This window comes from Aulostomus chinensis, chromosome 1 (genome assembly GCF_037954235.1).
Source record: "Aulostomus chinensis isolate RoL2024-O1b breed Wild chromosome 1, RoL_Achi_v1.0, whole genome shotgun sequence".
Classification (NCBI taxonomy): Eukaryota; Metazoa; Chordata; class Actinopteri; order Syngnathiformes; family Aulostomidae; genus Aulostomus; species Aulostomus chinensis.
Genome location: NC_141320.1, coordinates 59,936,250 through 59,961,367, shown reverse-complemented (window position 1 = coordinate 59,961,367; position 25,118 = coordinate 59,936,250). Strand labels below are relative to the sequence as shown.

At 45.1% G+C, this 25,118-nt stretch overlaps 6 protein-coding genes across 11 annotated transcripts; 4 read left to right on the top strand and 2 right to left on the bottom strand.

The window, feature by feature from the left end:
• Nucleotides 1-1,636: 1,636 nt before the first annotated feature.
• Nucleotides 1,637-3,565, bottom strand: LOC147272567 (gamma-crystallin M3-like). The gene is made up of 3 exons (XM_086188347.1): nucleotides 3,553-3,565; nucleotides 2,920-3,162; nucleotides 1,637-2,083 (listed from the first exon to the last, which is right to left on the bottom strand). Exons 1-3 carry the CDS (start codon nucleotides 3,562-3,564, stop codon nucleotides 1,787-1,789), a joined length of 552 nt encoding a protein of 183 aa, XP_086044473.1. The 5' UTR covers nucleotide 3,565; the 3' UTR covers nucleotides 1,637-1,786.
• Nucleotides 3,566-4,741: 1,176 nt separating this feature from the next.
• LOC147272562 (gamma-crystallin M3-like) lies at nucleotides 4,742-24,672 on the bottom strand. Of its 5 annotated transcripts, none has more exons than XM_086187887.1 (4): nucleotides 6,505-6,586; nucleotides 5,928-6,041; nucleotides 5,211-5,477; nucleotides 4,742-5,135 (listed from the first exon to the last, which is right to left on the bottom strand). In XM_086187887.1, exons 2-4 carry the CDS (start codon nucleotides 5,979-5,981, stop codon nucleotides 4,857-4,859), a joined length of 600 nt encoding a protein of 199 aa, XP_086044013.1. In that variant the 5' UTR covers nucleotides 5,982-6,041; nucleotides 6,505-6,586; the 3' UTR covers nucleotides 4,742-4,856. The 5 variants fall into 5 exon arrangements, with proteins under 5 accessions (XP_086044013.1, XP_086044102.1, XP_086044183.1 ...); XM_086188057.1 differs by lacking the exon at nucleotides 5,928-6,041 and adding an exon at nucleotides 24,386-24,672 and having other exon boundaries at nucleotides 4,745-5,135; nucleotides 6,505-7,517; XM_086188236.1 differs by lacking the exon at nucleotides 5,928-6,041 and adding an exon at nucleotides 9,251-9,621 and having other exon boundaries at nucleotides 4,745-5,135; nucleotides 6,505-7,517.
• Nucleotides 6,283-7,604, top strand: LOC147272566 (gamma-crystallin M3-like). Its single transcript, XM_086188991.1, has 3 exons — nucleotides 6,283-6,312; nucleotides 6,427-6,675; nucleotides 7,308-7,604. Exons 1-3 carry the CDS (start codon nucleotides 6,298-6,300, stop codon nucleotides 7,584-7,586), a joined length of 543 nt encoding a protein of 180 aa, XP_086045117.1. The 5' UTR covers nucleotides 6,283-6,297; the 3' UTR covers nucleotides 7,587-7,604.
• Nucleotides 9,124-10,254, top strand: LOC147272565 (gamma-crystallin M2-like). The gene is made up of 3 exons (XM_086188603.1): nucleotides 9,124-9,170; nucleotides 9,262-9,504; nucleotides 9,944-10,254. Exons 1-3 carry the CDS (start codon nucleotides 9,162-9,164, stop codon nucleotides 10,217-10,219), a joined length of 528 nt encoding a protein of 175 aa, XP_086044729.1. The 5' UTR covers nucleotides 9,124-9,161; the 3' UTR covers nucleotides 10,220-10,254.
• On the top strand, nucleotides 12,159-13,610 carry LOC147272564 (gamma-crystallin M2-like). Its single transcript, XM_086188483.1, has 3 exons — nucleotides 12,159-12,220; nucleotides 12,614-12,856; nucleotides 13,279-13,610. The coding sequence occupies exons 1-3, from the start codon at nucleotides 12,203-12,205 to the stop codon at nucleotides 13,549-13,551; spliced, it is 534 nt and encodes a 177-aa protein (XP_086044609.1). The 5' UTR covers nucleotides 12,159-12,202; the 3' UTR covers nucleotides 13,552-13,610.
• LOC147272563 (ETS translocation variant 5-like) lies at nucleotides 16,930-22,988 on the top strand. 2 transcript variants are annotated; one of them, XM_086187634.1, is made up of 13 exons: nucleotides 16,930-17,034; nucleotides 19,093-19,158; nucleotides 19,248-19,332; nucleotides 19,669-19,716; nucleotides 19,851-19,901; nucleotides 21,027-21,135; nucleotides 21,219-21,452; nucleotides 21,527-21,801; nucleotides 21,881-21,946; nucleotides 22,026-22,094; nucleotides 22,190-22,341; nucleotides 22,446-22,547; nucleotides 22,648-22,988. In XM_086187634.1, exons 2-13 carry the CDS (start codon nucleotides 19,111-19,113, stop codon nucleotides 22,879-22,881), a joined length of 1,473 nt encoding a protein of 490 aa, XP_086043760.1. In that variant the 5' UTR covers nucleotides 16,930-17,034; nucleotides 19,093-19,110; the 3' UTR covers nucleotides 22,882-22,988. The 2 variants fall into 2 exon arrangements, with proteins under 2 accessions (XP_086043760.1, XP_086043679.1); XM_086187553.1 differs by having other exon boundaries at nucleotides 22,187-22,341.
• Nucleotides 24,673-25,118: the final 446 nt, after the last annotated feature.

Here is a 25,118-nt window from a genome sequence, read left to right as displayed (position 1 = left end):
TTTAATCCGCGCGTTAAAAAGCAAGACTTTTCATTTGAATGTTAACCATGCTTCTACGTTGAAGCTGAAGCTGGTAATACAAGCACTGGCTTCTTCATCTCGTTGCTTCATCGTCAGCGCACTATATGATTTACAATTCCATTCGTTTCTTCCTGTCAGCATAACAACTTGTTGAACGCCGCCGCTCGCTTTGCCTTTGTGTGCGTCTCATATTGTGGTTCTCTGTATGGCTAGCCTGAGTGCTAGCAATGCTGTAACCTGCACGGCAGCTGGGACAGCTGAGGACGAGCGGCGGTGAGGGAGAGCAGGCTGTTGTAGATGTGCAGGTATTTAATTTAAAGCGTTAATCTGTGCGATGGTATAGAATTAAAGCTGCGTGCAAATCAGTAACCGTCTGCAAAAAGCAGATCAGAGCCTCTCTTCCTCTGTGGATCCAGAGACACACGAGAGACCAGAGCATAAAAGCAACATTTGCAACAGTTTCTTTTATTTTACTTTTTTTTTTTTTAAACCCTTACATGTGGGCTCATCTCTCATTCCTCCAGCTTTCCCTCCCGTCCAGGTGTCTGACCGACGGCCCTGATCACGACGCAGGTGCTCCTCATGACGGGGGTCAGCAGAAGGTCACTGATCCCGGACGAGCCGGCAGGTGCCGCACGTCAGCAACTCAGCAAATTGCTGCAGCTGCGTAAAGAGATGGGGAAAAAAACCATCTTGGGGGACTGGTTGTGAGTTGAGGTTGCGTGTACACAGAGCTTTAACACCCCCCCCCCCCCTTATTTTTGAAGTACAATACTTAAACTCTGTCCGTGTAATGCAAAGTGCCTGGTTATTGCAGTTTAACACTTGAATATCTGCTGGGGGGGGGGGGCTGCAGCTATTTTAAATATTAATGAAGCTTTTTCTTTATTTTTTTTTCAAGCTGCTGCATTTCTCTCACTACTAAACTCAGGTTTCTCATTTTGGAAAAAGAGATTTATTCCTCACATTCTCCAAACAAACATTCCCCGAAAAAGAAAAAGTAACAACTTGACTCCTCCGCGCCGGCAGCGCCCGTCTGTGTCAGAGTGGTTACAGGTGGGCGCCTGTGGCCTCTTGTTATAGGGTTGAGTGACAACAGGTGACGCAACACAGGTGAGACAAAGACGATTCGATTAAAATCTAGAGCAGTAATAAAGTATCCATTTTTTTAATCAATTAATATTCTCACATTTCCAACATTAAATTCTAGCCTAAAAATAAAACTGAAGAGGGTGCAACCATTAAAATACACACATTTTTAGTCGCCTCCGTTCCCGTAAATTTAGTTCTTGAATTTCCTCTCCAAATGAACGTACGATGAAGCCGCTCTCATGTTCAAATCATAATTTCCATAATGATTGGAATTCTATTAAGTTCAATGTTAATTGAATCGTTTGTGTCGCACCTGAACTCAATAACCACAAGGGGGGGAAAAAAAAAAACGACCTCGAGAGCTCATTCTTTGGCCGTCGGTGAAAATCTCAGTCGTGAGAATTACTGATGGCGCAACTTCCCTTTCCTTTCCTTTGTTTTTGGTGCGATGTTCCATCTGCACTACGAATCGTTTGAGTCGTGATAAGACAATGCACACAAGTCTGCAGCGAGGCCATTTTATTTCACTGAGTAGACGAGGTAAATTCACATTGGCCGGATTTTACGGTACAGTTGTAATCACGTACAAACAAATCACAAATCACGGTTTCAGGGTTAAAAAGGATCCTTTTCTGCGTCTAATTTGGACAACTGCTGATAAAACAAAGGGTCTTCATGATTTATTAGTCAAAAACAGTTCAGAATCCGTGATGCGTCTGGTAGAATTGAACTTCACGGCATCTCCGGTCACGTCTCTGAGGTTCTCGTACTCCCCTGGCCTCAGGTAAAACATCCGGCCCTCGTAGTTTGGCTGCTCAAACATCAGCCAGTAGCCTTCCATCACGTTGCAGGACTGTGTGTCAGGCATGTGGTACTGGTCCTGGATGGAGTCGCAGTCGTCCGTCAGTTCATGCATCTGGCCCTCAAACTTGGATCTCTCGTAGATCCTCATCTTAAAGGGTCCGCTGTGCTGTAACGTACCAAACGACAGCAAAATATCTGATGCTTGCTGTTCCGGGTTAGCTGCTAGGATGCTAACTGATGCTAACTGATGATTTACCACCCAAAGCAGTTAAGGGCCTTGTTTCGTTGAGACAATAAATGTTCAGGTCAAATTGGGTGTTTGCACAGTTTTATTTCTGCCCCTAAATAAGTTTGAAATGGATCGCTCCCTCTAGCGTTACACGATACCCTTTGATTTAGCACTAGCTAGCTTTTTAGCTAAAGGCAACAACATAAAATTGATGTGTGTATGAAAGAAATAACATCGAGCCACTTGTGTGTCGCACAGAAAAAAACCTTTCTTCATCGTGGATAAGGATCATGCATCCGAAACCCTTTGGAAATTCAACTGACTGCGTGATAGCAGCTGGTGTTGCTAGCTAGCGTTGGAGCTAACAAGGACAGCATATTAAAAGCGAGGCAGCTTTGGGGTACATCTGGAAGTAACACTACATACGTGCAGCTAAACTGCCCCATTCTCGGTTGCCAAAAGTCCCTTCGAAACCTCCTGGAGGTGAAATTGAAAGCAAGACACAAATGCTAGCCAGCTTTGTTGCTAACAGGGAACGTCTTATCAAATATAAGGCAGCTTCGGGGTACATGTTAAAGAAACACTGCTTATTCAACACACATTATGTTGGAGGTGAAACTGACAGATGTGCTTGCTGGCTTTGAAGCTAACAATGTCAAGCATGTTACAAGTGAGCTGGTTTGTGTGGTAGAAACAAAAAAGAAAAATTCTTGCGTGCAACTTTCTTGATCGCTAATGCCTTGGCCTCTCAGGCTGACGGTGCACATAGTTACCAGAGGGATAACGCGGCAGGACTGAATGCAGTCACTGAAGCCGATGGTGTTCTGATACTCCGGATACTCTCCGTGGGTCAGGAGGTACTGCTGGCCCGTGAAGTTGGGCTGGTCATAGACCATGAACTTCCCGCTCTCCACCCTGCAGGAGCTGCATCGGCTCAGGTGAGACGCGATCTCGGTGCAGTCACTGCTGCACTCATATGAGCGGCCCTGGAAGTTTCTGTCCTCGAAGAAGATGATCTAGAGAGAGAGAGCGTAGGGATCTGTGGTTATCAGAAGGTAGCACAGAGGTTATACGCTACAGCAGGGGTGTCCAAACTGGTCCAGTAAGGGCCGGTGTGGCTGCAGGTTTTCATTCCACCCGAGCAAAAGCAACACCTGATCCAACAAATGAGCTGTGTGGTCACAGCTTAGTTGATTTAAGTAGAATCAGGTGTTGCTTTTGCTCGGTTGGAATGAAAACCTGCAGCCACACCGGCCCTTACTGGACCAGTTTGACACCCCTGCGCTACAGCCTCTTTTTTTTAAAGAATTTTATTTGGCCATTCCACAGTCAAATCAGTCGTGAGTGTGTGTGTGTGTGTGTGTGCTGCACTGGCCGCCGCTGCAGTGGTCTGTACCCTTCGTTACCTTTCCGCCCATGGCCACGCTATTTGATTTCTGTTGTTCTTCTCGCAGCCGCGCTGCCTTTTATGCATCATGTGACATCGAAAGCATCTGCCCCTCAATTGTATGAAATGACTGTGTCAGCTCATCCGCGTGGTCGTGGCTACTGTACTATACATCAAAGCCGTGACCCTGCGATCACCTTGATGATCCGGAGCTGCCGTGTGTGGTGGAAAAGCCTCCAGGATGAGGAACGTGCGCGATTAAACTTCCTCTTTAATTAAGACGAATGAAATTCTGGGCTCACTGAATTTTTTTTCTTCACTTCCCTGTTTTGCCGCTGCAGCTCTAAGCTGCGATCAAAACACCAGCTTATATAGATTTCTATTAAAACTGAGCACGTGTGTGACCTCAACAGTAGAGTCGCCATTGTATCTTCACGTGGGCATCAGTCAAGCGCCAAATACACAAGTAAATACTCGCCATGTTACCATAGGCTGGCAGAATTGGACAGAAGTAGCGTGTCATCACATGCAGACTCCCGCTTTTGCTTGGCATGTGTCACCCGGAGGTCACCGCATTTCTCCCTTTCAGGGCAAATCCCGAGTGGCCACTGGAGGAACTGCAGCCTCATTTACAGGCGAGTTCGTTTCGCAGGCTCTGATTTAGCGTTTCATTGTTCAATAAATTACAAAAATGATAAAGAAATTTCCTTTATTTTAAAAATGTTTTCTGTAGGAGCTTATAGCAGATTTCTTGCACATTTTGGGATTTTTTTTTTTTCAGCCAGCGTGCATTTTGAACGTTAAGGTGAGCACTTTATCAGGAAGCCTCGTACATCTTTTGCAGTAACGCCTGTTAAAATTTTGGAAAAACTGGAACAAATCACACATATGATTAGGAATCTTCCAAAAACATAAAAAAATTATACATGCATATAAAATAGGATGAACATAATTCAAATGTTTGCGCAGCTTGTACCAATGAAGCTACGAGCGGCAACGACAGCAAAAATCAGGTTCCGCAAATGAAAATGAAGGTTTTTGAGACCAAAAACATGCATCGTCCCATTCTTGACATTCTCTGCTCTCTACACGACCGGCTCGGTCAGGTGGGACCCTCATCGGGACATTAAGAGCGGGAAGTAATCGAATAACTTCCCATATAAGATTGATTTTTTGTTGTTGTTGTTGTTGTTCTTTAATTGGACGTCTAAGAACGGCACCATTAAATTGTAAAGCTTCGACTCCACACGCGAAGAAATCAAAAGTGATACTTCAAAATATTATTTTTTATTTTGGACCAACAGCTTTTTTCATCAGTGTGAATCAGCACACTTCCATGATGCGTCTGATGGAGCTGATCCTCATCATGGTGCTCAATCCTGTGTCTCTGAGGCTCCTGTACTCTCCTGGTCTCACGTAGATCATGCGCCCTCTGAAATTGGGCTGCTCGAACATCAGCCAGTGGCCATCCATCACGTTGCAGGACTGGCAGTCGGACATATACAAGCGGTCCTGGAGAGACTCGCAGTCCTCCATCAGCTCGTGCATCTGGCCTCCGAAGTTCTCCTGCTCGTAGATCCTCATCCTGAACTGTCCCCTGTGCTGTAGGAGGACACGAAAGACTGTATGAAACACAGCGCATCCGAAACAAAAACCCCCACAAGATAGTTATCTTACCATGGGGATCATGCGACAGGAGCGAACGGTGTCCATGATGGTTCCTCCCATCACGCCCATCATGCTGCTCATGCGCTGAATATCTGAGTACTCCCCTCTCCTCAAGAAGATCTGATTCCCCATGAAGTTGGGTCGGTCGTACACCACAAAGCAGCCATTTTCCACCCTGCAGGAGTTGCAGCGGTTCAGGTGCATGTGGATGTCGGAGCAGTCACTGCTGCACTCATAGGAGCGACCCTGGTAGTTCCTCTCCTCGAAGAAAATGATCTGCAAGAAACCGGCGGCACGTGAGGCGTGAGCGGTTTATTGTGTGGCAGGAAACTGTGGATGGACAAACCCCCTTTTGCACTGCGTAAGTCTGCAGCTGCGGGTTTGGATGCTTTGGCGGCAGCGTGATACAAACATGATAAACATTACCTTGCCCATGGTGACGGTTTTAGTTGCTGCAACCATGCCAGCACAGTGCCCCTTTTATATAAGCATCAGCCTCAGACCACCTTGCGCACCTTTGTGTGAAACCTCCTGACTCATCACAAGGTTCACGTGGGTCCGCATTCTTTTTTTCTTCACCCCCCCCCCCCCCCCCCAACAACAGCCCTCAATAGCTATTATTGTACATTGAATACAGTTTGGGAGGTAATGCCAGGTCATCACAGAAGCAAAACACTCCCCTTATGGCCTCTTGTTAATTGTATTTGTTTTGTTTTGTTTTTTTACTTTTCCGACGTGACACAGCTGACGCTGTGTTGTTCGGCGGAATCCATAGTTCATCTTGCAGTTTGTCCGAGGCCTTTAGTGTTGCCACAAAGGGCGGAGTTATCTGGTGGATTTCTGCAGAAGAAAAATCAATCAAATATTTGAATTTACTGAAAGGAAGCATAACCCGCCAATATTCTATCAACAATAAGTACAGCAGGACGTGACCTACAGAGGAGTCTCACCCTATAGTGCTGGGGGTGCCACAATATAGAGTGATGACTCAAGGCTTTCGGCACAAGCCATGTGGAAATGCTATAGCTGGGCAATGTATAAAAAGGGAAAAGGCTTGATGTCGAAGCTGTATGTCTGAGATTAGCTCACAAATATCATGACCATGGGGAGGGTAAGTGAGCGGACTCAAGTGCTGCCTGACAGAGGTTTACCACAAATTCAAACATTTACAGTTGTTGTTGTTTTTTTGTTTTTTTTACCCCCTCTCCCCTCTTCTGTTTTACAGATCATCTTCTATGAGGACCGTAACTTTCAGGGCCGCTCCTACGAGACCGGCAACGACTGCCCGGAGTTGACCTCCTACCTGAGCAGGTGCAACTCCTGCAGGGTGGAGAGCGGCCTCTTCATGGTCTACGAGAAGCCCAACTTCAAGGGTCACCAGATGCTGGTGCGGAGGGGCGAGTATCCAGACAACCAGCGTCTGATGGGAATTAGCAGCAGCGACTGCATCAGGTCTTCCCGCATGATCCCCTCGGTAGGCCGACCACACACACACACACACACACACACACACACACACACACACACACACACACGCCTTGCATTAGTGCTGCATTAGACGGTAGGAGAGTGCACTAAATTATCATCCTGACTTCGCTTAAAGCTCTGATTGGCATTTTGCGGTGATATTTCATCGCCGTCTTGAACAAATGGAAGCTGCTCAGGCGTCGTCGGTCGCGAGACACCCACCCTGAGGAGTTTGATCGATACCATTCACTGAAAACAACTCGTGGGCCGACCTTTACGTTGAAAGAAATTCCTCCAGACTCTGGTGCAAATATAACACGGGTGCACCAGTACGAATGTGCTCCACAAGGCCTGTTCAGAAGTTGAGTAAAAGAGCAAAGACACGTCCTCTCAGTACGAGAAGTTTAAATGCTGCTGGACATTTCTAGATTTTCGCTAAATTAAACGACAAAGTACGGCAGAGGGGACGTTTGTTTCTGCAGCTTTTAATCACCTGTATGGAAGGAACAAACTCATAGTTTCTGAGGATGATCTGCTTAAATGAAACCATGGCGACCGTTTTGTACAACTTCTATCTGTGTGTGTGTTATAAAAGATTGTGTGCGTGTGTGATATTCATGATTGACGCCCCACCTACAGCACAGGGGACCCTTCCGGATGAGGATCTACGAGCGGGAGAACTTTGGAGGTCAGATGAACGAGCTGATGGACGACTGCGACAACATCATGGATCGCTTCCGCATGTCCGACTGCCAGTCGTGCAACATCACCGACGGCCACTGGCTGATGTTTGAGCAGCCCAACTACAGAGGCAGGATGCTGTACGTGAGGCCAGGAGAGCACAGGAACCTGAAGGACACAGGGATGAGCAACATGATGAGGATCAGCTCCATCAAACGCATCATGGAATCCTGTTAAAAGTGGCGGTGTGCTGCGCGGAGGAAAAAAAATGAAATAAAAGTCAGCTGAAAGTGATTTACCTCTGATGCCTCCCTGTCTCTGTCGTAGCTTCATTCCTTCAACGCCGGCAAGGTTTTTGACTTCATCCCGCAAAAATTCAAAAAAATTCAAAAAAATTCAAGGCAAATCTGCACCAAGCTTCGGGCTGATCGTCACATTTTCTCAAACATATCCAGAAAAACTTCACGGCGGAGACGTGAGTGCACGCCTTGTTTTACGCTGTACTTCTAAAAGTACTCAGTGACGTAGTTTTTGAACTGTTAAAGTGTGTTTTCTGGATCTCACTGGGTTTGGGAGTGATGTGTTCCAGGCACGGAGGATAGCACAGGAGGTGACTAATCAGAACTTTGACGACAAACCTGACTCGTATCTCTGGAAGTTGAGTGTGACTTTTTTTTTTTTTTTTTTTTTTAATCGAAACCACGACGTATCAGAAGACTTCCCAGCATGCATCGAGTTTTAGTAGCAGTGGGAATGCGCGGCGTCTTCGTACGCTCAATAAGACAGAGATGACAAGATGGTTCTTGAGGAGGTTTGCGGTAATTTTCACATTTTTTGGGGGGGGGCGGCGGGGGGGGGGGGGCGGTCACGTTTGAATGATGGTTCGGCTGAGAAAAGACATCCTTTCTTACTGCAAAACTATGAATAAAATGAAAACAAACAGGGAAATTAGATCGGGTCAAGAGTTGAGGAGGAAAAAAAAAGGGAAGTGACCCCATCATTGCTGAGCACAGCTCCAAGTAAACTGATTAAAAAAAGTGTCGGTGCACAAAAACAAACAATCCTGTGCAGTCTTTATGCATTTCAAAATTATTTTTTTTTTTAAAATATCGAGGTTTTTAATGAAAAGAAGAGAAAAATGAACATAAAGTCGATGCTAAGTTAATTTTTTTTTCTGATTCTCAAGGCTACAAACTAGAGACCTCAGCCTCCTTCACCGAATCCCTAAAAACAATCAATACTGTACAACAGATGCCATTTTATTCTTTCTTTCTTTTTTTTTTTATCCTGGGTTGTGTTTCTTTTCTGTCTGTGACGAGGTTTGTTGCATTGCAGCAAATCAGTTTTGAAGAGAAGTTTCTTGCGTCCCGGAGCTAAAAAAAGAAAAAAAAAAAAAAAAAAAAAGAAGCTTTGCACCATGCAGGACCTCCTTTTTCCTTCAATCAGACCTTTTTTCCCCTCCCCCCCTCAAAAATACAAACCAACCATCAGATGTTGTATCTAATATCTTTGCTCCAAGCGATTAAATCTCATTATTCCAGTCGGAGGCGATACGGTTTTGCTAAATCTTTTTTTTTTTTTTTTTTTAATTCCCACCGGCTTCCACCTCTGCCTTCACTGTTCCAGCATGTGTTTGATACGCGCTCATCATCAGACTGGAACAAAGGCACATCAAACTGCACCAAGCCATTTTGCTGATATGTAAATCTACCTCATTTGGGTATCAAAGACTTGCCACACTCTGCACATTCGGTTTATCAATAAATACTTTGATGGGGCTGCAGCAAAGAATGAGGTCTACAGTGCATCATAATGGGGAAGGTAAGATAGAGCCAGAGTTTGGTTTTAGGACATTCAACTCCATCAAATGTTCTGTAAGTGAAGCTCATCTCACTTCTTACCTCTGCTACAGATCACGTTTTACGAGGAGAAGAAATTCCAGGGTCGCTGCTACAACTGCAGCAGCGACTGCGCCGACCTGCACACATACTTCAACCGCTGCAACTCCATCCGGGTAGAGAGCGGCGTGTGGGTGATCTATGAGAGGCCCAATTACAAGGGCTTCCAGTACATCCTCAGTCCGGGGGAGTACGGCGATAACCAGCAGTGGATGGCCTTCAGCGATAGCGTCAAGTCCTGCCGCGCCATAAAGAATGTAAGAGGTCCTCGTTCAGGTTGTCGAGCGTTCGTACCGAATACGTTTTAGGTGTGGTTACAGAGGAGTGTTGGGAAACAGGTTTGGGCAGCGGGCAGCGGGGCAGGAATGCAAAGGGCAACGGACCAAGCTGTGTGAACGCTGCCAACAGGCTGTACAAGCAGACAGGAGCAGGCATTTTTGGCACACTTTTTCAGCCTAGTTTGCTGAGAAGTTTGGCAAGAAGATTTCGTTGCATACCAACGAAAGAGAATCATCGTCGAGAGTCCCCACCAGCTCGACGGCGCGCTTTAGCGCCTCTCACGGGTCCTGTTTTGGTTCTCGTGAAGCTTCTCTTGCATGACAGGTGCAGAAGCAGCGTAAAGACCTCACAAACGCGTCCGGCTTTTGCGACATCTGCGGCACCGGGAGCTCCATTCATGGTGTGTTCTGTCTCCAGGTCTACGGCAGCGCCTGGAAGCTGAGGCTATACGAGAGGCCGAACTTCGGCGGTCAAATGTGGGAGTGTTCTGACGACTGTCCTTCGGTGTACGACACCTACAAGCTACGGGAGGCGTACTCCTGCGTGGTGACAGATGGAGCCTGGGTGTTCTATGACCTCCCCAACTACAGGGGGCACCAGTACCTCTTGGAGCAAGGCGAGTACAGGCAGCACAGCGACTGGGGGGCGTCTTCGCCTGGAGTCGGCTCCTTCCGCAGGATCACAGAGTTTTAAACAGGAAGTGATGTGAATGATCAATAAATGAATGAAGCAGACTCCTGTGTTCAGTATGATCCTTTGTGAAACAATGACACAATTTCATGGCACCGTGACTCAAATATGATCTTCTCGTGATCTCAGCGGAAAGTCAAACAAAAACGAGCAGTTAAATATCAAATCATTTATGGTTTGAAATCAAATCTTCTGCAAAAGAAGGTAAAAGTAGCTCCTAAATAGGAGAGGGTTCATCTTCTGAGGAGCGTGAATGTGCACAGTCGCCTTTAGGGTCCTCCCACTCCTTGTTCAAATGGAACGACCCAAAGAAGTCGTTCTCTTGGGAATGTAATCCCGGACAAAACCATTGAACGTTGAGATTTTATTGACAATTTCGGATTAAAAAAACAAAACAAAACAGAAAAAAAAAAAAAAAACCCTAAAGCCTTCATTCAGTGGTTCCTGGTCTCTGGAGCCTTCCTCCCTTCAGTGAGTTGTGTCACTGACTCAGCTCAAAGCGTTTCATATCAAACCCCAACGTCCCTGCGCTGCTCTTGTTTTTGTCAGCACGCTCTGCTGCACCCTGCGGCTTTGCACTTTGCATTTGCATTGTGTAGGAAATCGGGATCCGGCTGCTTCGGAACAATGTGATAAGCCTGGATAAATATTAGAATCGCTGATTGAATAATCCAGTGGGAACAAAGCAAAGCATGTGTGTGGCTTCATTGTCCTCCCTCAAGAGAATTCCAGGAGGAAGATTGCGTGCGGTTATGAACCATTAAGCCTTCTTAAAGGTACATTTCACAGGTTGTCTCAGCAATTGCCCCACCCATTCAACAATCAGGGTCCCCAACGAACACGAGAGCTGTTCCAGGGTCAGTTCCAGAAGTGAGACGACAACTCTGGTAAAGCTCCAACGTATTGAGGGGAGGATTCTGGGAAATCTATGAAACTACCCGGTCCCAGGTGACTGTAGACTAAGTCAGAGAATTCTAAATTGCAGCCTTTGCATTGCTGGAAAATGCTACAAAACAACTTAAGCCTCGTGTCTGCTTTCACTGGTTTCAAATCAAATATTTTCAGCATCCCGTGGAAGTTTTTTTTTTCCTCCCTCCCACTTCATCATTTTTCTTTTGCACCCCAACTTGAAGGGCGGTTGGAGGGTCCTGAGATCCTCTACTGCAAGGTGTTGAATGACTGTTAGAGCTACAGGGGGCGCCAGTGCTTCCTAGAGGAACCAAAGTAATAAAGAGCTGATACAAAAACACGTGCTATTGTTGCCTGTTGTCTTCGCTCGGCTTTCCACCGTCCGAAAAACGCTCACATTTGCACGCTGAACCGGCAGCGTCTCATCTTCGCTTCCCTCGACATGACAAGAGAGAGCGTGAGGAATGGAAGACGCAAGCTATGATTATTTCAAGGAAAATGATTCGGATATTTGACATGTAAGGTTTTTTTTTTTTTCAACTTGCATTTCCAGTAGAAAGGAGGTCCTGAGCTGAAGGTGTGTACAGCTCAGACTCCAGCGTGACTGTGACAATCAGCATCAGTCCCATTTCTTCCTGTATTTTCCCCCCCTTCCTGTAGCTGACGCTTTCAGATGAGGATCCACCGCTTTGACGACAGAAACTAGAAAAGATGAGGCGTGGGAGGTGAGATGAGGGTATTTACTGCGACAGAAACCCTTGATAACAACATTGTTGGATGTAATCAATCTTAACCCTGCCCACCAAAAAAACAAACAAACAAAACAAAAAAACAATCTTTTTTCTAGTGTCCAACAGCATTCAGTCGACATTTCTGTATCAACACGTATAAAGGCCTCGTGATTTAGAACAATTGCAGCATCAGCTAATGTGGCAAAGTTAATGGGGAGCTCATTTGAATGACAATCGTTCCACTGGCAATGCATTTCATCAGCCTTTATATAAAAGTGGAGCATCGGAAAGGCAGCGTGAATGCAGGGTTTTGATTTGATTGGGTGAAGAGGAACAGCGAGTGATTATGGAGCGCACAGGGAAGGTGAGTACCAGGGACCCTGCACCTCTTCAGGCTGGTGACGTGCACCTTTTTTTTTTTTTTTTTACTACAAAATCTGGTTACATTTACTGAGCACAATTAGGATTTCATACTTTTTAACATAAATTTGCCTGTAAATAGTAGCAGTTTTTTTTTTCCTGCTGTAAAACAGCAAATATCTTTAAGCTGCATTAATTTGTTTGGCCACCTGGTGGCAGATTCCCTCTTTTCAGTCCCTTGGAGAGTAGATTCTCTCAAACTGGACATGTATGGGGGTCCCTTGTGTGTCAGTTTCTATTGGAATATGTATGCTTGTGCAGGCGTTACTGCTTTACATAGTACTGCTCATTTGCAGCAGCGGCGGCGGTACTTCTTGTTTTTACTTCCTTCATTCAGATCTTCTTCTACGAGGACAAGAACTTCCAGGGCCGTTACTTCGAATGCAGCAGTGACTGTCCTGAGCTCAGTTCCCACTTCAGCCGCTGCAACTCCATCCGTGTGGACGGTGGAACCTGGGTGATCTATGAGAGACCCCAGTACATGGGCTACCAGTATGTGCTCATGCAGGGAGAGTACCCCAACTACCAGAGCTGGAACGGCTTCAATGACACCATCCGTTCCTGTCGCCTTATCAGACACGTAAGTTCATGAAAAAGAGAGGCTGTGAGGAGTTTCGTTTTTTTGGGGGAGTCTGCCAGGTTGATTTGTCAGAATATTTCTGAGTTACAGCCGGTTTGGAGAAAATTACATGATGCAGGGTTGTTTTGCAAACCATCAGAGGGCACAGAGAACTGAAAACAACCGAACCGAGAGCACAAGGAGGACATAAACTTGTCAGCTGACGCAAACTGAAGGCACAATGTTTAGATTTTGACCACAAGTAGTACTACGGAGCAGTGGTACTCGTGTGTATTCTCAGACTTGTCCAACACACCGCATCTCATGGGCATCAGTGCGGTGACAGGAAACCCTTACTGCCTCTCTCCTAACCTCCAGCATTTAGCAGATTTAGGAGGATTTCCATCAACCTTTCATCTGACTTCTTCCTCTCCATGTGCCAGGCACCCAGCAGGCACAGGATCCGCATCTATGAACGTCCAGACTTCACCGGTCAGATGATGGAGTTCAGCGAGGATCTGCCCAACCTGCAGGACCGTTGGCGTTACCGTGACGTTCACTCAGCTCACGTCCAAGACGGATTCTGGGTGTTCTACGAGCACCCGAACTACAGGGGGCGCCAATACCTGCTGGAGAAGGGTGAATACAGACGGCACGCAGAGTGGGGGGCTCTTCACCCTGCTGTTGGCTCAATTAGACGCGTGGTGGACTTTTAAACCACATCATTTCCTGTTTCTCCCAACTTGAACTTCCCCTGCAAATAAATATGTAGGCAAATGTCAGCCGACTGGGTGTGATGTCATTTCTCGAGAACGTTCACAAGGGAGAAGAAGCTCATTGAAGCTTTAGAGGGAGAAGCTGCTCATGCAGCTAAGATACCTAAAAATGATGATGATTCATCCTCCAGGGAGCAAGAATATTCTCATTTTCAAACACTGAACCTTTAGGCCATGCAGCTGGTCCAAAGGTCATGTGATCAAGCGCAGCAGGAACTCTCAAACGGGTGATCCTCTAGGAAGCAGGAACATGCTGACAGTTTCCAGGAAGTAACGACCATATGACATCAATGTCCATCACTTTTACTGTAGTGATGTTTCCCACCCTCTAACCTGGATGCTCTGATTCAGGTCTTAGCGTTTCCATGTGTTAACACCTGGTGGCGGACAGTAAAGTCCAGAACCAAAAGGGCTGAACAAGCACTGTGATGATTCAGGAGGATTGTACAGGGGCCCCGGGTCGCCATTGTTCTTAGACGGCTGCCGGTGCCAGAGACAGCAGGACAAAGAGCTGTCCGCTACTGTCCAGCTGATGCATGGACGAGAAATAATTTGATGATTTTTCAAAATTGGAGTCTGAATAAGTCATCAGACAGATGGTATGATCCTCGTTATTGACACTCGTCAAACCAATGCAGAGACCGGCCTGGAAAATCAGCGAAAAACCAGTAACAGCACCACAGCTGAAGCCCAGGAACTGACTGTTGAAATTAACTTCATCACTCAAAGGTCAAAGCACTCTTGACTTCTATCTTCAATGCGACATCAACTAAAACCAACCAGGTGCATAGTGAGGGGTTAACTGACGACTTCCTGACTCCATACTCTCCTACTTTCACACCCTTGCTCAGACACCATGATTTCCAAACCCTGACAACATCGAGACGTTCCTGATCACATCTGTAACAAAACCTGCCCTCGGGGAGGCAGACAGACGTGCCAGCCTACTCAAAACTGCCTCAGTGACATCTCCTGCTACTGTAGGACACACACACACACACACACACACACACACACACACACACACGATAGTGTGGCTGGTACTCAACTCTTCTCTCAGACAGATTTAATAAAAACTAAACAATTAAATCTTCCTCATAGAGGCATTCTTTCCAGCAGGGATGCACTACTCTAACAAGGTGTTCCTACTAAACTGGCAGGCAAACACAGTTTGCATGATGAGGCACGAGCGCCACCCGATGGTCCGAGAGCGTCATTACGCAGGACAGCACCTAACGTAATGTCAAACCTGAATTATTTGTGGAAATTAATCATAAAGTCACATTAAGAAGTCAGAGGAACCTCTTTACAAACTCTTGGTCTCATTGATTGTGTATCTTTCAAAGATTTAAGTTAACTTTAGTCATCAGATAATGAGAACTGGTTACTTAAAGTCCAATTTATCCAAGCTAGAAGATAATTCTGCTTTTGTTTCTTTGCTTATCACATAGCTCGCATTTCGGTGTAAAATCTTGTTGGAATGCAGTCCAACATTGTTTAAAAGGGTCATTTTTGTCATATACAGTAATTGCCATGATTAAAAGCCTGCAGGTAAAACCATGACATGATGCAGAAAGCAAGCCACTGCTAAAAAAAAATTAAAAACAAAAAATTAGCATGAACAAAACGTGCAGATGCATTCTAAGCTAAAAAGAGAGCAGCGGGTCATTTCCTGCCACAGGATATCATATCGCAAGCGCTGACGTGTCAAAATACAGGAATAAATCTCAATAATGTGATATCCACACAGTAGTAGACACGTGACGGCTCAGTAAACAGGAGACATTGCAAATCAGTAACTGAACTGCTGAGCTCAGCTGATGTTTGAACTAGAGACTTTTACCACACACACAGATCCGTTCTGGCACCCCCCCCCCCCCCCCCCCCCCCCTCCGCCGACGCTGATCAAGCACTTTCTAAGTAGAACACAAACAATCTCTGCACCCAGAAAAAAAGAAAACTAAAACAAAAAACAAAAAAAATACTCCTCCTGGAAAGAGTCTGAGGTCATAAGACATGGTCACAAGGAGAAAGGAGTCTGCTCATGGGCCGGTTCAAAGCTGGGCTCGAGAAGTAATGTGGGTCATTGGGATGTCTGTTGGAACTTGACGTACTCTTCTTCCACTATTTATCTTTTTTTTTCCCCCACCCTCTTTCCATACACTAACCCTCAACGACTTCCTGTGAAAATACCAAATTGAACTCATTATCAGGTCACACACACACACACACACACACACACACACACACACACACACACACACACACACACACAATCTGTCTGTGCAACTGCTAATGATGTAGAATTACATCAAAGTGGAATAAAAAGCAAGGAAGCTGTTCCGCCCCCCCCCCCCCCCCCCCCCCCCGAGACAACTGGATTTATACACATTCATGTGTGAAGTCGGATTAAATCGATGTAACAGGGTCTCGGCAGAGGTTGCGGTTCGTCTACGCTGCAGCAAAAGTCTCATGACCCTTTGAGATCCTTTGAAAAGATTAAAAAAAAAAAAAAATGAAAGCGTGAATTTAATGTCCAAGCACATCCAATTAAATGCAGCTTTCAGAATAAATGGGTTTTCACTGATGCCGTAGACTTTGATTAAATGATTATTCATCATATGATCTAACCTCCCCACTTCATTTGTTATCCAAAAAAAAAATTTAAAAAAATAAAATTCAGTGCCTCAACTAGAAAACGCAAACACACGTCATGTGATCCAGCTCACTCCAGAATACTGACGGCTTTTTATGAACCATTTAATTTCATAGTAATAGAGAAAATAGTGTTTGAGTCATTTTACTGTGTGTGTATGTGGGATATGTGCTTGTTGTTTGATGTGTGTACCATTTATATTTTCAACTAATACTCTGTGCTGCTGCCTGGGATTGCTCTAAGCAAAATTCCATAGCGTATTTATATACAATGTCAATAAAGATCTATTTATCTATCTAAAATCCTCAGATTTGCTCAGATAAATGACGTTTGTACTTAAAATTCTGTTTGCATTAATGTTGGTAAGTTATTCGATTGATTTTCTGTAACTTTTACGAACATTAACGCTGACAGGTTAATGTATTTAATCATTCATAAACTTGTATTTACCCACTTTTTATTGTTTGATTATGTAACGGATCGGTAGTCTGGCCCTTTAAGAGAACTCTGGCTCCATGAATGAAACGCAGCCATTCATAAAAACAACAGGGACGGGCGTCAGGGCACTCTCAAAGCGGATTGGCTCATCATTTGAGTGACGCGGGATCTAGCCAATGGAACTGACGCACCGTTTCAGAGCTCCTCATTGAGAAAAATCCACAGGCGATTTTTTTGTTTTTTTTTTATTCGAGGGATCTGCAGGGGATGTAGGGAGAGAAACCTGCGTCGGGTTCATTTCTACACTGCCAACAAACTTCACCTACCGAGTGAGTCCTGCATTATTATTCTGTCACGTAAAGTTTTGTGATGCTTTCCTTGCTTCGTGTTGGCGGTGTGTTGGGTGGCAGCGAGCGGAGCAGATAAGGGTTAAGAGGCGAACGCCATTTTCTGAAAGCCAGAAGCATCGCTGCGTCCATTTCCCCCGCGTCTGTCAGCGCTGCGGAGCCCCGTTTCCGTCCGCAGCAGCTGCCTTTGTGGTGTCTTAGCATCGTGAATATTTCTCTGTGCTCGCTGGTAAATTTTCTCAATGGTGAAATGCCCCCCCACCCCACACCCCCCTCCTCCTCCTCCTCCTCCTGCTGCTGCTGGAATCAAGTTTCACTCCATTGAGAAAAACAAGGAGGTCCCACTGCTGCTCTTTCTCTTGTGCGTCACGCCAAACTCCATTCACAAATCTCGCAATTTAAAAGGCGTTGTTTATAGTCGGCGGCTGGGTTGGGGGGGGGGGGGGTGAGTAACAATCATGTGATTATCTCAGTGTCTGTACACAACTGACGCGACAGTTTTAATCATAATTAACACGAGGCTCGTCAAACAAAAGTAGTTGTTTATCTACGGAAGCCCGCTGCACTCAGACGGTGGGTAATTATAAATCATTAACTACGAGGGAACAGGGAGTTAATTACCACCTAACTTTTTTTTTTTTTTTTAACTTCCTACAAGACCCAACATCTGTTGCGTAAAATGTGTTTTTGCGTGTCAGAGCTTAGTAATGGAGCGTAGTTCCAAAAATGTACACTGAAAGTCGGTCGCTGTCTTCAATCATATTCCTAAAGTCTATATGGGATTTTTCATGATTGATTGGAACCACAATGGCACCTGTTTTTGATAAGTGAAATAGTTGGGCTGACTTTTTTTTGTGTATTTACATGCTCTTATTTTCTCATAACTGTTCACACACATGCGGTGCCATGACGAGGAATATTCATGGACCAACTTTTTAATGCAGGATTCCTCTTCTCCGATGAGCGAATACAATGCTGTTCTTTGTCAAACACGATATTGAACATGTTTTCTGGAGTTTTGAACGGTGAATTCAACATATTAAGAAACACAAAGCCTGGAAGTTTCATTCTGGGAAATTAAAAACGGGAGTTTCTTGCAAAAAAAGAAAGAAAAAAAAAAAGCGAAGGAAAAATGTTTGCACGTTAAGCAATAATGAAATAAATCCTTAGTCGCAGCACCAGTTTTGATGATTTTAGGAGTTAAAATCTATTTCCTGTGTTGAATGTTTGTCTTCTTAAAGAGGCATTTGGAGATGCTTAGCGTAGCATAACCTAGCATGGAGGCTGAAAAGGGACTACAGCTCGCCTGACACTTTCTAATGAAACAACTCACAACTGTCAGTCCACTACCTATAAACTAATAGTTAATCATTATAAAATAGAAACTTAAAGAGGTTTTGAGTTGCTTTTAAGTTGAATATTTTTCCTCTTGATCTGAAAGCAATGCTAGGCTTGAATATTTTTCCTCTTGATCTGAAAGCAATGCTAGGCTAGCAGTTTCTAATCTTATTGCTAAGCTAAGCTAATCAGGTGCTTCCTCCAGATACAGTTTCCATCAAAGCTCTTCCATGAATCATCCTCCAGTCGCTTCGGTGCTAACATTCATTAGCTGTAAAGCTTTACGTGACTGTAATTTTGTTTTCTCGCTCTGCTGACACTTGAAAAAAATATACGCTAAAGACGATTAGCTTCGCACACAAGTCCACCCAGCATGCGAGCCGGTGGGAGGAAAAAGACGTCATGTTTTTATTGGCCCCTGCAGCTGCTTTTTGTTTATCTCCATTTAACTATTCATTCTTTGAAGACTCCTGCCGCTGGCATTCACAGTGAATAGTCGCTATTACGCTGCCACTGACGGCAGCACTTTTACAGCCTCTGTAAAGCTCCCTCGTGGGGTCATGGAGACTGGAAAAACACACATGGCACATAAATGTGACGATATGGAGGGTAAAGGGTGCCAACATTGATAGGAAGTAATTTGATGACTCGATATCTGCGGATGTGAATTAACTGGTGTTACGCTTTTCTTTGCTTCAACAGGGTGAAGACTCCTCCAACATGGATGGCTTTTATGACCAGCAGGTCCCCTTTTTGGCTCCAGAGAGTGTAGGTTTGATATTTTTGAACCATATTTTAAGTTATCTGAATAACTCTGGTCCAAATTTCAAAAACAAGCGTTTGAATTTGTGATGCAGGAATGTAACAGAGGGGAAGCGGAGAGATGTCTCAGCGACAGGAAGAGGAAGTTCACGGACACAGGACTGGCTCAGGACACAGAGGGTGGGTTTATTATGACAAAACTCTGGTATCTATTAGTAATTTACTGTCATTAGAAATGACAAAATATATGAAGTAAAGCCCAACGTAATGACCTACTACTTCGAGTCAAAGGGTTATTTCGGAACATTTAGATCTTTTTAAATATACTCCAACGATATTTTATGAAAACACAAGTGCAAAGAGACTCTTCTGCATGGATTAAAAATTAATAAGTCATTTGACAAATGTCTTGATATTACAGTTTTAACACTTCAATTACATTCCATATTTATTTCAAAACTACTTGCAGGCTTAGTATTTTGAACGAGTTAAGACAATTTCGTAACTCCTTTGCAGAACTGTTTCAAGATCTGAGCCAGCTTCAGGAGATATGGATCGCAGAAGGTGAGCTGAAAGTGGTCCTGTTGCATTGTGGGAAAGGAAGGGGACATGTTGGTGTTCAATATGAGGTTGAATATTGAATGAGATTTTCTGTTTGGTTTTTTTTGTGTGTGTTTTTTTCCCCCCACCCTCAACAGCTCAGGTTCCTGATGACGAGCAGTTTGTCCCAGATTTCCAGTCCAATAACTGTGAGTAGCTTCTCTAATATTTATAGAGCACGCTCAGAGTGGCAGTGGGGGGGGCGGGGGGGTGGAAGGTGGAACATGCATTCTTTATTCAGGCTTTCATAATGACATTGTTCCTACACACTGAGGCAGTGTCAAGTGGGAGAGAGAGAGAGCGCTGGAGAATAATAAAAACAAATGATATCTCATCACAGGAAATGGGAGGTCATAAAAATGACCTCCAGGAAGTCTACCTGTACCTTTTTTTTTCTTTTTTTTTTTTTCAAAAGCGCCAGGATGTCACTGATAAGGCCTGAACACGGTCCGGGCACGTACTGCATGTATTTATTGCAGTTTGACAGCTGCTTCATCAGGCTGAGACATTAAAGGTGGCAGTGATTGCATCACGCAGGGAAACATGAGCAGCATCGATGCAGATTAGAGGAGGGCGTCGATCAAATAGCGCTCGCTTGCTCGCTCGCTCGCTCTCTCTCTCTCTCTCGAGCAGTGAGTGTGACTTACAGGTGAAGCGAGGACAGCTGGGCACTGAGGAGAGGACGAGGTGGACCAGATACTTTTTAGTTTGACTTTTTATTCAAAAATTAATTCAAGTTTTCTTGAGGGTGGGGGAAAAAAAAAATCTGAAACAACGAAACCTGCACGGATAAAGGCGACGACACGCAAATGTTAAGGGCCACGAATTAGAATTATTTTCAAAGACGCACAAAAAAGGCTCTAAAAATTGAACACGCAAAGGTTGTTTTTTTTAAGTCGGCTTTCGTCACTGCGGGAGAGTTTCATCTCTAAATGTAATCTCTATTCCGAGAAGGAGGTTGTGGTTTATGGTCAGTGTGTCAGCAGGAATAAACCGAAGCTGCAGCAACAATTTTCAAAAGAGTTAGCACGAGAGGGGAGGAGCCAAAGTCAAGGAAGAAACCATTAAGGAGAGAGGGGGGGGGGGTTTCACTTTCTTTACATTTCTTTTCTCTCAAATTTCTCTGGGAAAAAAATATGTAAGAAGGAAAAACATTATTTGGAATACTTTTGCAAATATTTCCATTTCTGTTGTGAAAATTCATAAATGTCTCGGATTTTGTTCTGCTCTTCCTAAATTTGTGTGTGTGTGTGTGTGTGTGTGTGTGTCTGCAGTGATGTTTCACGGACCGCCTCTCAGCAAAGTGAAGCGTGAGCCCAGACAGTCCAAAGACCTGTCCCCCTGCAGGACCCCTCGCGCTGACATGTGCCTTTACAGTTACAGGTACCACCTCTGTTCATGTAGGTGGGTTCAGGTTTTGGGATGAACCTGCAGACACTTCACAGCTGCCTCTCTTCCCTCCTCAGTGCCTGTGACACCAAACCGGCCGGGCTCACCGGCGTGGCTACAGCCCCCTCCCATCCTGCTGGACCCCCACCTTTACAGAGGCAGTTACAACCATCCAACCCGCAACTGATGAATAACTGCCTTAGTCCCGCCCACCACCATCACAGCATCCCACGGGCCAATCAGAGCCAGCGGTTTGCCCTGCCGCGCCCCCCTCTCAGCTGCCCTCCTGGATCCTTCAGCTCAGAACAGAGGTGAGCTCTCACTGAAACTCTCAAATCAGTGTACCTGAACGCCGGCGACCTTTAACCCCCCCGCTGCCTGTCAGGTTTCAGCGGCAGATGTCCGAGCCCTGCTTGTCCTTCCTCCCCCCGGAGAAGCCGGCTAACGCGCCCTACCCCTCCTCCAGCCGCGACGGCCGCCCCCTTTACCACCGACACCTCTCAGAGCCTCTGGTCCACCATGGATCCCGAGTGTGCAAACAGGAGCTGGTGGATCCTCAATACCCAGATCCAGGACCACGTCAATCTATAGCTGGGCCACAGACCCCCTTCAACCATGTGACCATCAAACAGGAACCGCGAGACTATAGCTTCGACTCAGGTGTGTATCATGTGACACTTGATGCTTGATATGTTGGGGTGAAGCTTTTTTAGTCACACGTCACACCTGTGTCTTCCAGATGTTCAGACCTGTCAATCATCATCTTTTGGGAAAGCTGCACCCTTGTACCAGAACAACAACACTGGTGAGTGTGTTAGCTCTGAAATGTGTGTATGTGTGTGTGTGTGTGTTTGTACGTTCCAGTAACATCTTCTCCCCTGCAGGATACAGTCGTGAGCGAGAGCCACATGTGTACTACGATGATACCTGCGTTGTTCCAGACAGACTGGAAGGTAATCCTGCTAATATGATGACGTGGAGGAAGAAGTGGTGCTTCCTTTTTTACCATATATGGTTAGAAGTGAACTCTTTATGTTCTATTAAGCAGGCAAAGTCAAGCAGGAGGGTCTACCGTACCAGCGCCGCGGATCCCTGCAACTCTGGCAGTTCCTGCTCACGCTGCTGGACAACCCGGCAAACAGTCACCTGATTGTGTGGACGGGACGCAACATGGAGTTCAAACTGATCGATCCGGAAGAGGTGAGACGGGAAATTATATCCTTAACTCTCGATGGCCACTCCAGGCTTCCGTAGGCACGAGATACTTTGAGAAAACCAAACTTAAACCGGCTTGGTCGGTGCAGGTGGCTCGACTCTGGGGAATCCAGAAGAATCGGCCGGCTATGAACTACGACAAGCTGAGCCGCTCACTGAGGTACTACTACGAGAAGGGCATCATGCAGAAGGTGAAGACAACACGCAACATCCCCCCCCAAAAAAATAAAGAAGCTGTTAATTTCGTTTTGGTCCTAAAAGCTTCTCTCCTCTGATTGGTCCGTCCTGCAGGTTGCCGGTGAAAGGTACGTCTACAAGTTCGTATGCAACCCCGAGGCGCTCTTCTCCCTGGCGTTCCCCGACAACCAAAGGCCGAGCCTGAAGGCCGATCCGGACGCCGTCCCACCCTCCAGCGAGGAGGAAGGCCACCCGCTGCCCAGCTACGAGGAGGAGGGTCCTTACCTGGCTGAGGGGGGGGAGCAGTGCATCCAGGGTCTGCCCTTCCCCGACAGCTACCTGTACTAGACCCCAGCAGCTGGAGAGAATCAACCTGGAAAGACTCAGTGTTTTTCCAAATGTGCTCACATGTAACAGAACAGCTTTGCTTTACGAGCCAGACTTTTTCCTCTTTTTTTGGGGGGGGGGGGGGGGGGGGGTGTTTAGTAATTTGAACTCACTTCCTTAGCAACAGTGCAGTTCAAAACTCTTATTCTAGAGAGCCACTGCTGGAAAACAACGATGTCAATATGAATATTTCTGTCAGCTTATGATGTTTCAAAAAGTTGATTTCTTAAGAATTTTATGACCAAACAAACAAAAAAATTAAAAAAATAAATCACAGTTTCACTCGAAATTTTAACCCCGTGATGTTACATAGATTTATTTGAAGATTTGTTTTGTTTGAAGGTTTTTTTTTACTCACACTCTTTTTCTTTGACTTGATAGCATCTTCTATGCTATATTTTTGCCGTCCCGGTGGCTCTAACTCATAACCTGCATGGCTGTTGCTGTCGTACTCGCACGTGTAAACTCTGGGATCTGTGTTTCAACCAAAAAAACAACATCATATATATATATATATATATATATATATATATATATGATTTGCAAGCCATGGCACTCCTTTATTAATTGACTTCTAATTGATTATTGGGGGAGTAAACCTTTTCCAGCTTGAAAGGGACACACTTGTATTTTCCAGATGTCTTTAGTCAACATGTATATTGAAATTTCTTTTTTTGGTGTGTGTCCTCAAAGCTGATATTTTTGGCATTAAATGGACTTGTAAGTTTTCCTATAACTGTTTTATGACAAAAGTACTGCTTCTATTTTTGATTCTGTAATACTGCCACTACTTATGCTTCAATCAAGCATGGACTTTTCTTACCAACGCCTCACCAGTAATTGTACCTTGATAGTTTTTTTCTGCTTTCTTTTTGTATAGTTGATCTGCTTGGATGTGTAGGAAAAGAAAAAAAAAGCTGTATAATTCTATACTGAATATATTTTTGCTAAAAAAAAAACCCAACAAAAAAAGAGGCTTCCTTTGCTTGACGTCGTGCGAGCTGCAGAGTTCCGCCTGCTAGTGTGCATCGCCCACACCCCTCCAATATTCTCCCACTGAGTCCTAGCGGTCTGAGGTGGGTGTAACGGTATATTTTGGAGGTTAGATGATTAATGACACTGGTGTGACGTCGACCCTCACATACTGTATGTGTGCCTTCTGTTGATCTTTACTGATACAATAAACTATTTTACTCTTACGTCTCTCCTTGCTTGGTGAAGTCCACCGAAACCGATTGATGACGCAAGAGACCCTCATCATCCAATCAGGAGGACACAGGACACAGTACACACTCAGTACTGCCTCAGTACACACTACGTCCATTCAGTACAGGTTCAAACACATATGATGCAATGTTTGTTGCTCATGCACGGTGAAACAGCGTTGAAACGCGCGCACGGTTGCTACGCGACCGAGACCCGCAACGGGAAGTTTCAGACTGACCCGCATCAGAATGCGTCTTACCGTCAATGAGGGGACAGCGCTGGCTCTGGTGACTCTGAAGAGGCCGTAGCCGTGGAGGTGGAGAGTTCTGGCTCGTCCGTGACGGGGTGGACTCTGTTTCAGGCCTGGGTGTTCGGTTCGAAGGTTCCGTCTTAGGTTCTGGTTTACTAAAGTCACTGCTGAAACTTCTCCTCATAGACTCTCTTCCTCAGCCCACCTGAACCCAGACCGGAGCTACCTGGAGTCGGAGCTCCTCACCGACCCTCCCTCATGCTAACATTAGCAGCAGCAGGTGCCGTTGACGCTCCGGCTGCGCGCGTAACGTAAATGAACGTGACCGCGTATCGGTCTGACGCAACACAAAAAAACAACAAAAAAAATCACAAGGAAAAACATTGAAATCCGATTTAAGCACTTTCATTAAAAGTTATGTTCTGTTTTGACTGTATTCTTTAATCTAAAATGTTCTCGATATTTTATTTCTGAAAAAAAACTGCAATTCCTCCATGTACCACATGAGGGAGCTCAGTTTGAGAATCACAGAATTACTTATTTCTTGTCATGACAATGCAGGCAGTTGTGTGAATTTGCGATAAAAAAAAGATTCTTAATTTAAAACGTCATGTGTGGTTCGGTATCTTATATGCAACCTCTTGTTTTTTTTCTTTCTGGGATTTTTGTAGCATCCACAGTACCCCTTTTTCACCACAAGACGTCAGGCTTTGGTTAAGTTTGATTCCTTTAAAATCTGCAA

What these genes read in the sequence shown, in the direction of transcription:
- LOC147272562 (XM_086187887.1), bottom strand. Translation starts at nt 5,981, where the DNA reads ATGAACTATGGATTCCGCCGAACAACACAGCGTCAGCTGTGTCACGTC. An exon ending in AGCTGTGTCACGTCGGAAAA is followed by an intron (nt 5,478 to 5,927) that starts GTAAAAAAACAA and finishes GGTTTCTTGCAG; the next exon opens with ATCATTTTCTTCGAGGAGAG. An exon ending in CCTGTCGCATGATCCCCATG is followed by an intron (nt 5,136 to 5,210) that starts GTAAGATAACTA and finishes GTCCTCCTACAG; the next exon opens with CACAGGGGACAGTTCAGGAT.
- LOC147272567 (XM_086188347.1), bottom strand. An exon ending in CCTGCCGCGTTATCCCTCTG is followed by an intron (nt 2,084 to 2,919) that starts GTAACTATGTGC and finishes GGTACGTTACAG; the next exon opens with CACAGCGGACCCTTTAAGAT.
- LOC147272564 (XM_086188483.1), top strand. An exon ending in CCTGTCGCCTTATCAGACAC is followed by an intron (nt 12,857 to 13,278) that starts GTAAGTTCATGA and finishes TCCATGTGCCAG; the next exon opens with GCACCCAGCAGGCACAGGAT.
- LOC147272566 (XM_086188991.1), top strand. An exon ending in CTTCCCGCATGATCCCCTCG is followed by an intron (nt 6,676 to 7,307) that starts GTAGGCCGACCA and finishes CCCCACCTACAG; the next exon opens with CACAGGGGACCCTTCCGGAT.
- LOC147272563 (XM_086187553.1), top strand. Translation starts at nt 19,111, where the DNA reads ATGGATGGCTTTTATGACCAGCAGGTCCCCTTTTTGGCTCCAGAGAGT. An exon ending in ACTGGCTCAGGACACAGAGG is followed by an intron (nt 19,333 to 19,668) that starts GTGGGTTTATTA and finishes ACTCCTTTGCAG; the next exon opens with AACTGTTTCAAGATCTGAGC. An exon ending in AGACTATAGCTTCGACTCAG is followed by an intron (nt 21,802 to 21,880) that starts GTGTGTATCATG and finishes TGTGTCTTCCAG; the next exon opens with ATGTTCAGACCTGTCAATCA.
- LOC147272565 (XM_086188603.1), top strand. An exon ending in CCTGCCGCGCCATAAAGAAT is followed by an intron (nt 9,505 to 9,943) that starts GTAAGAGGTCCT and finishes TTCTGTCTCCAG; the next exon opens with GTCTACGGCAGCGCCTGGAA.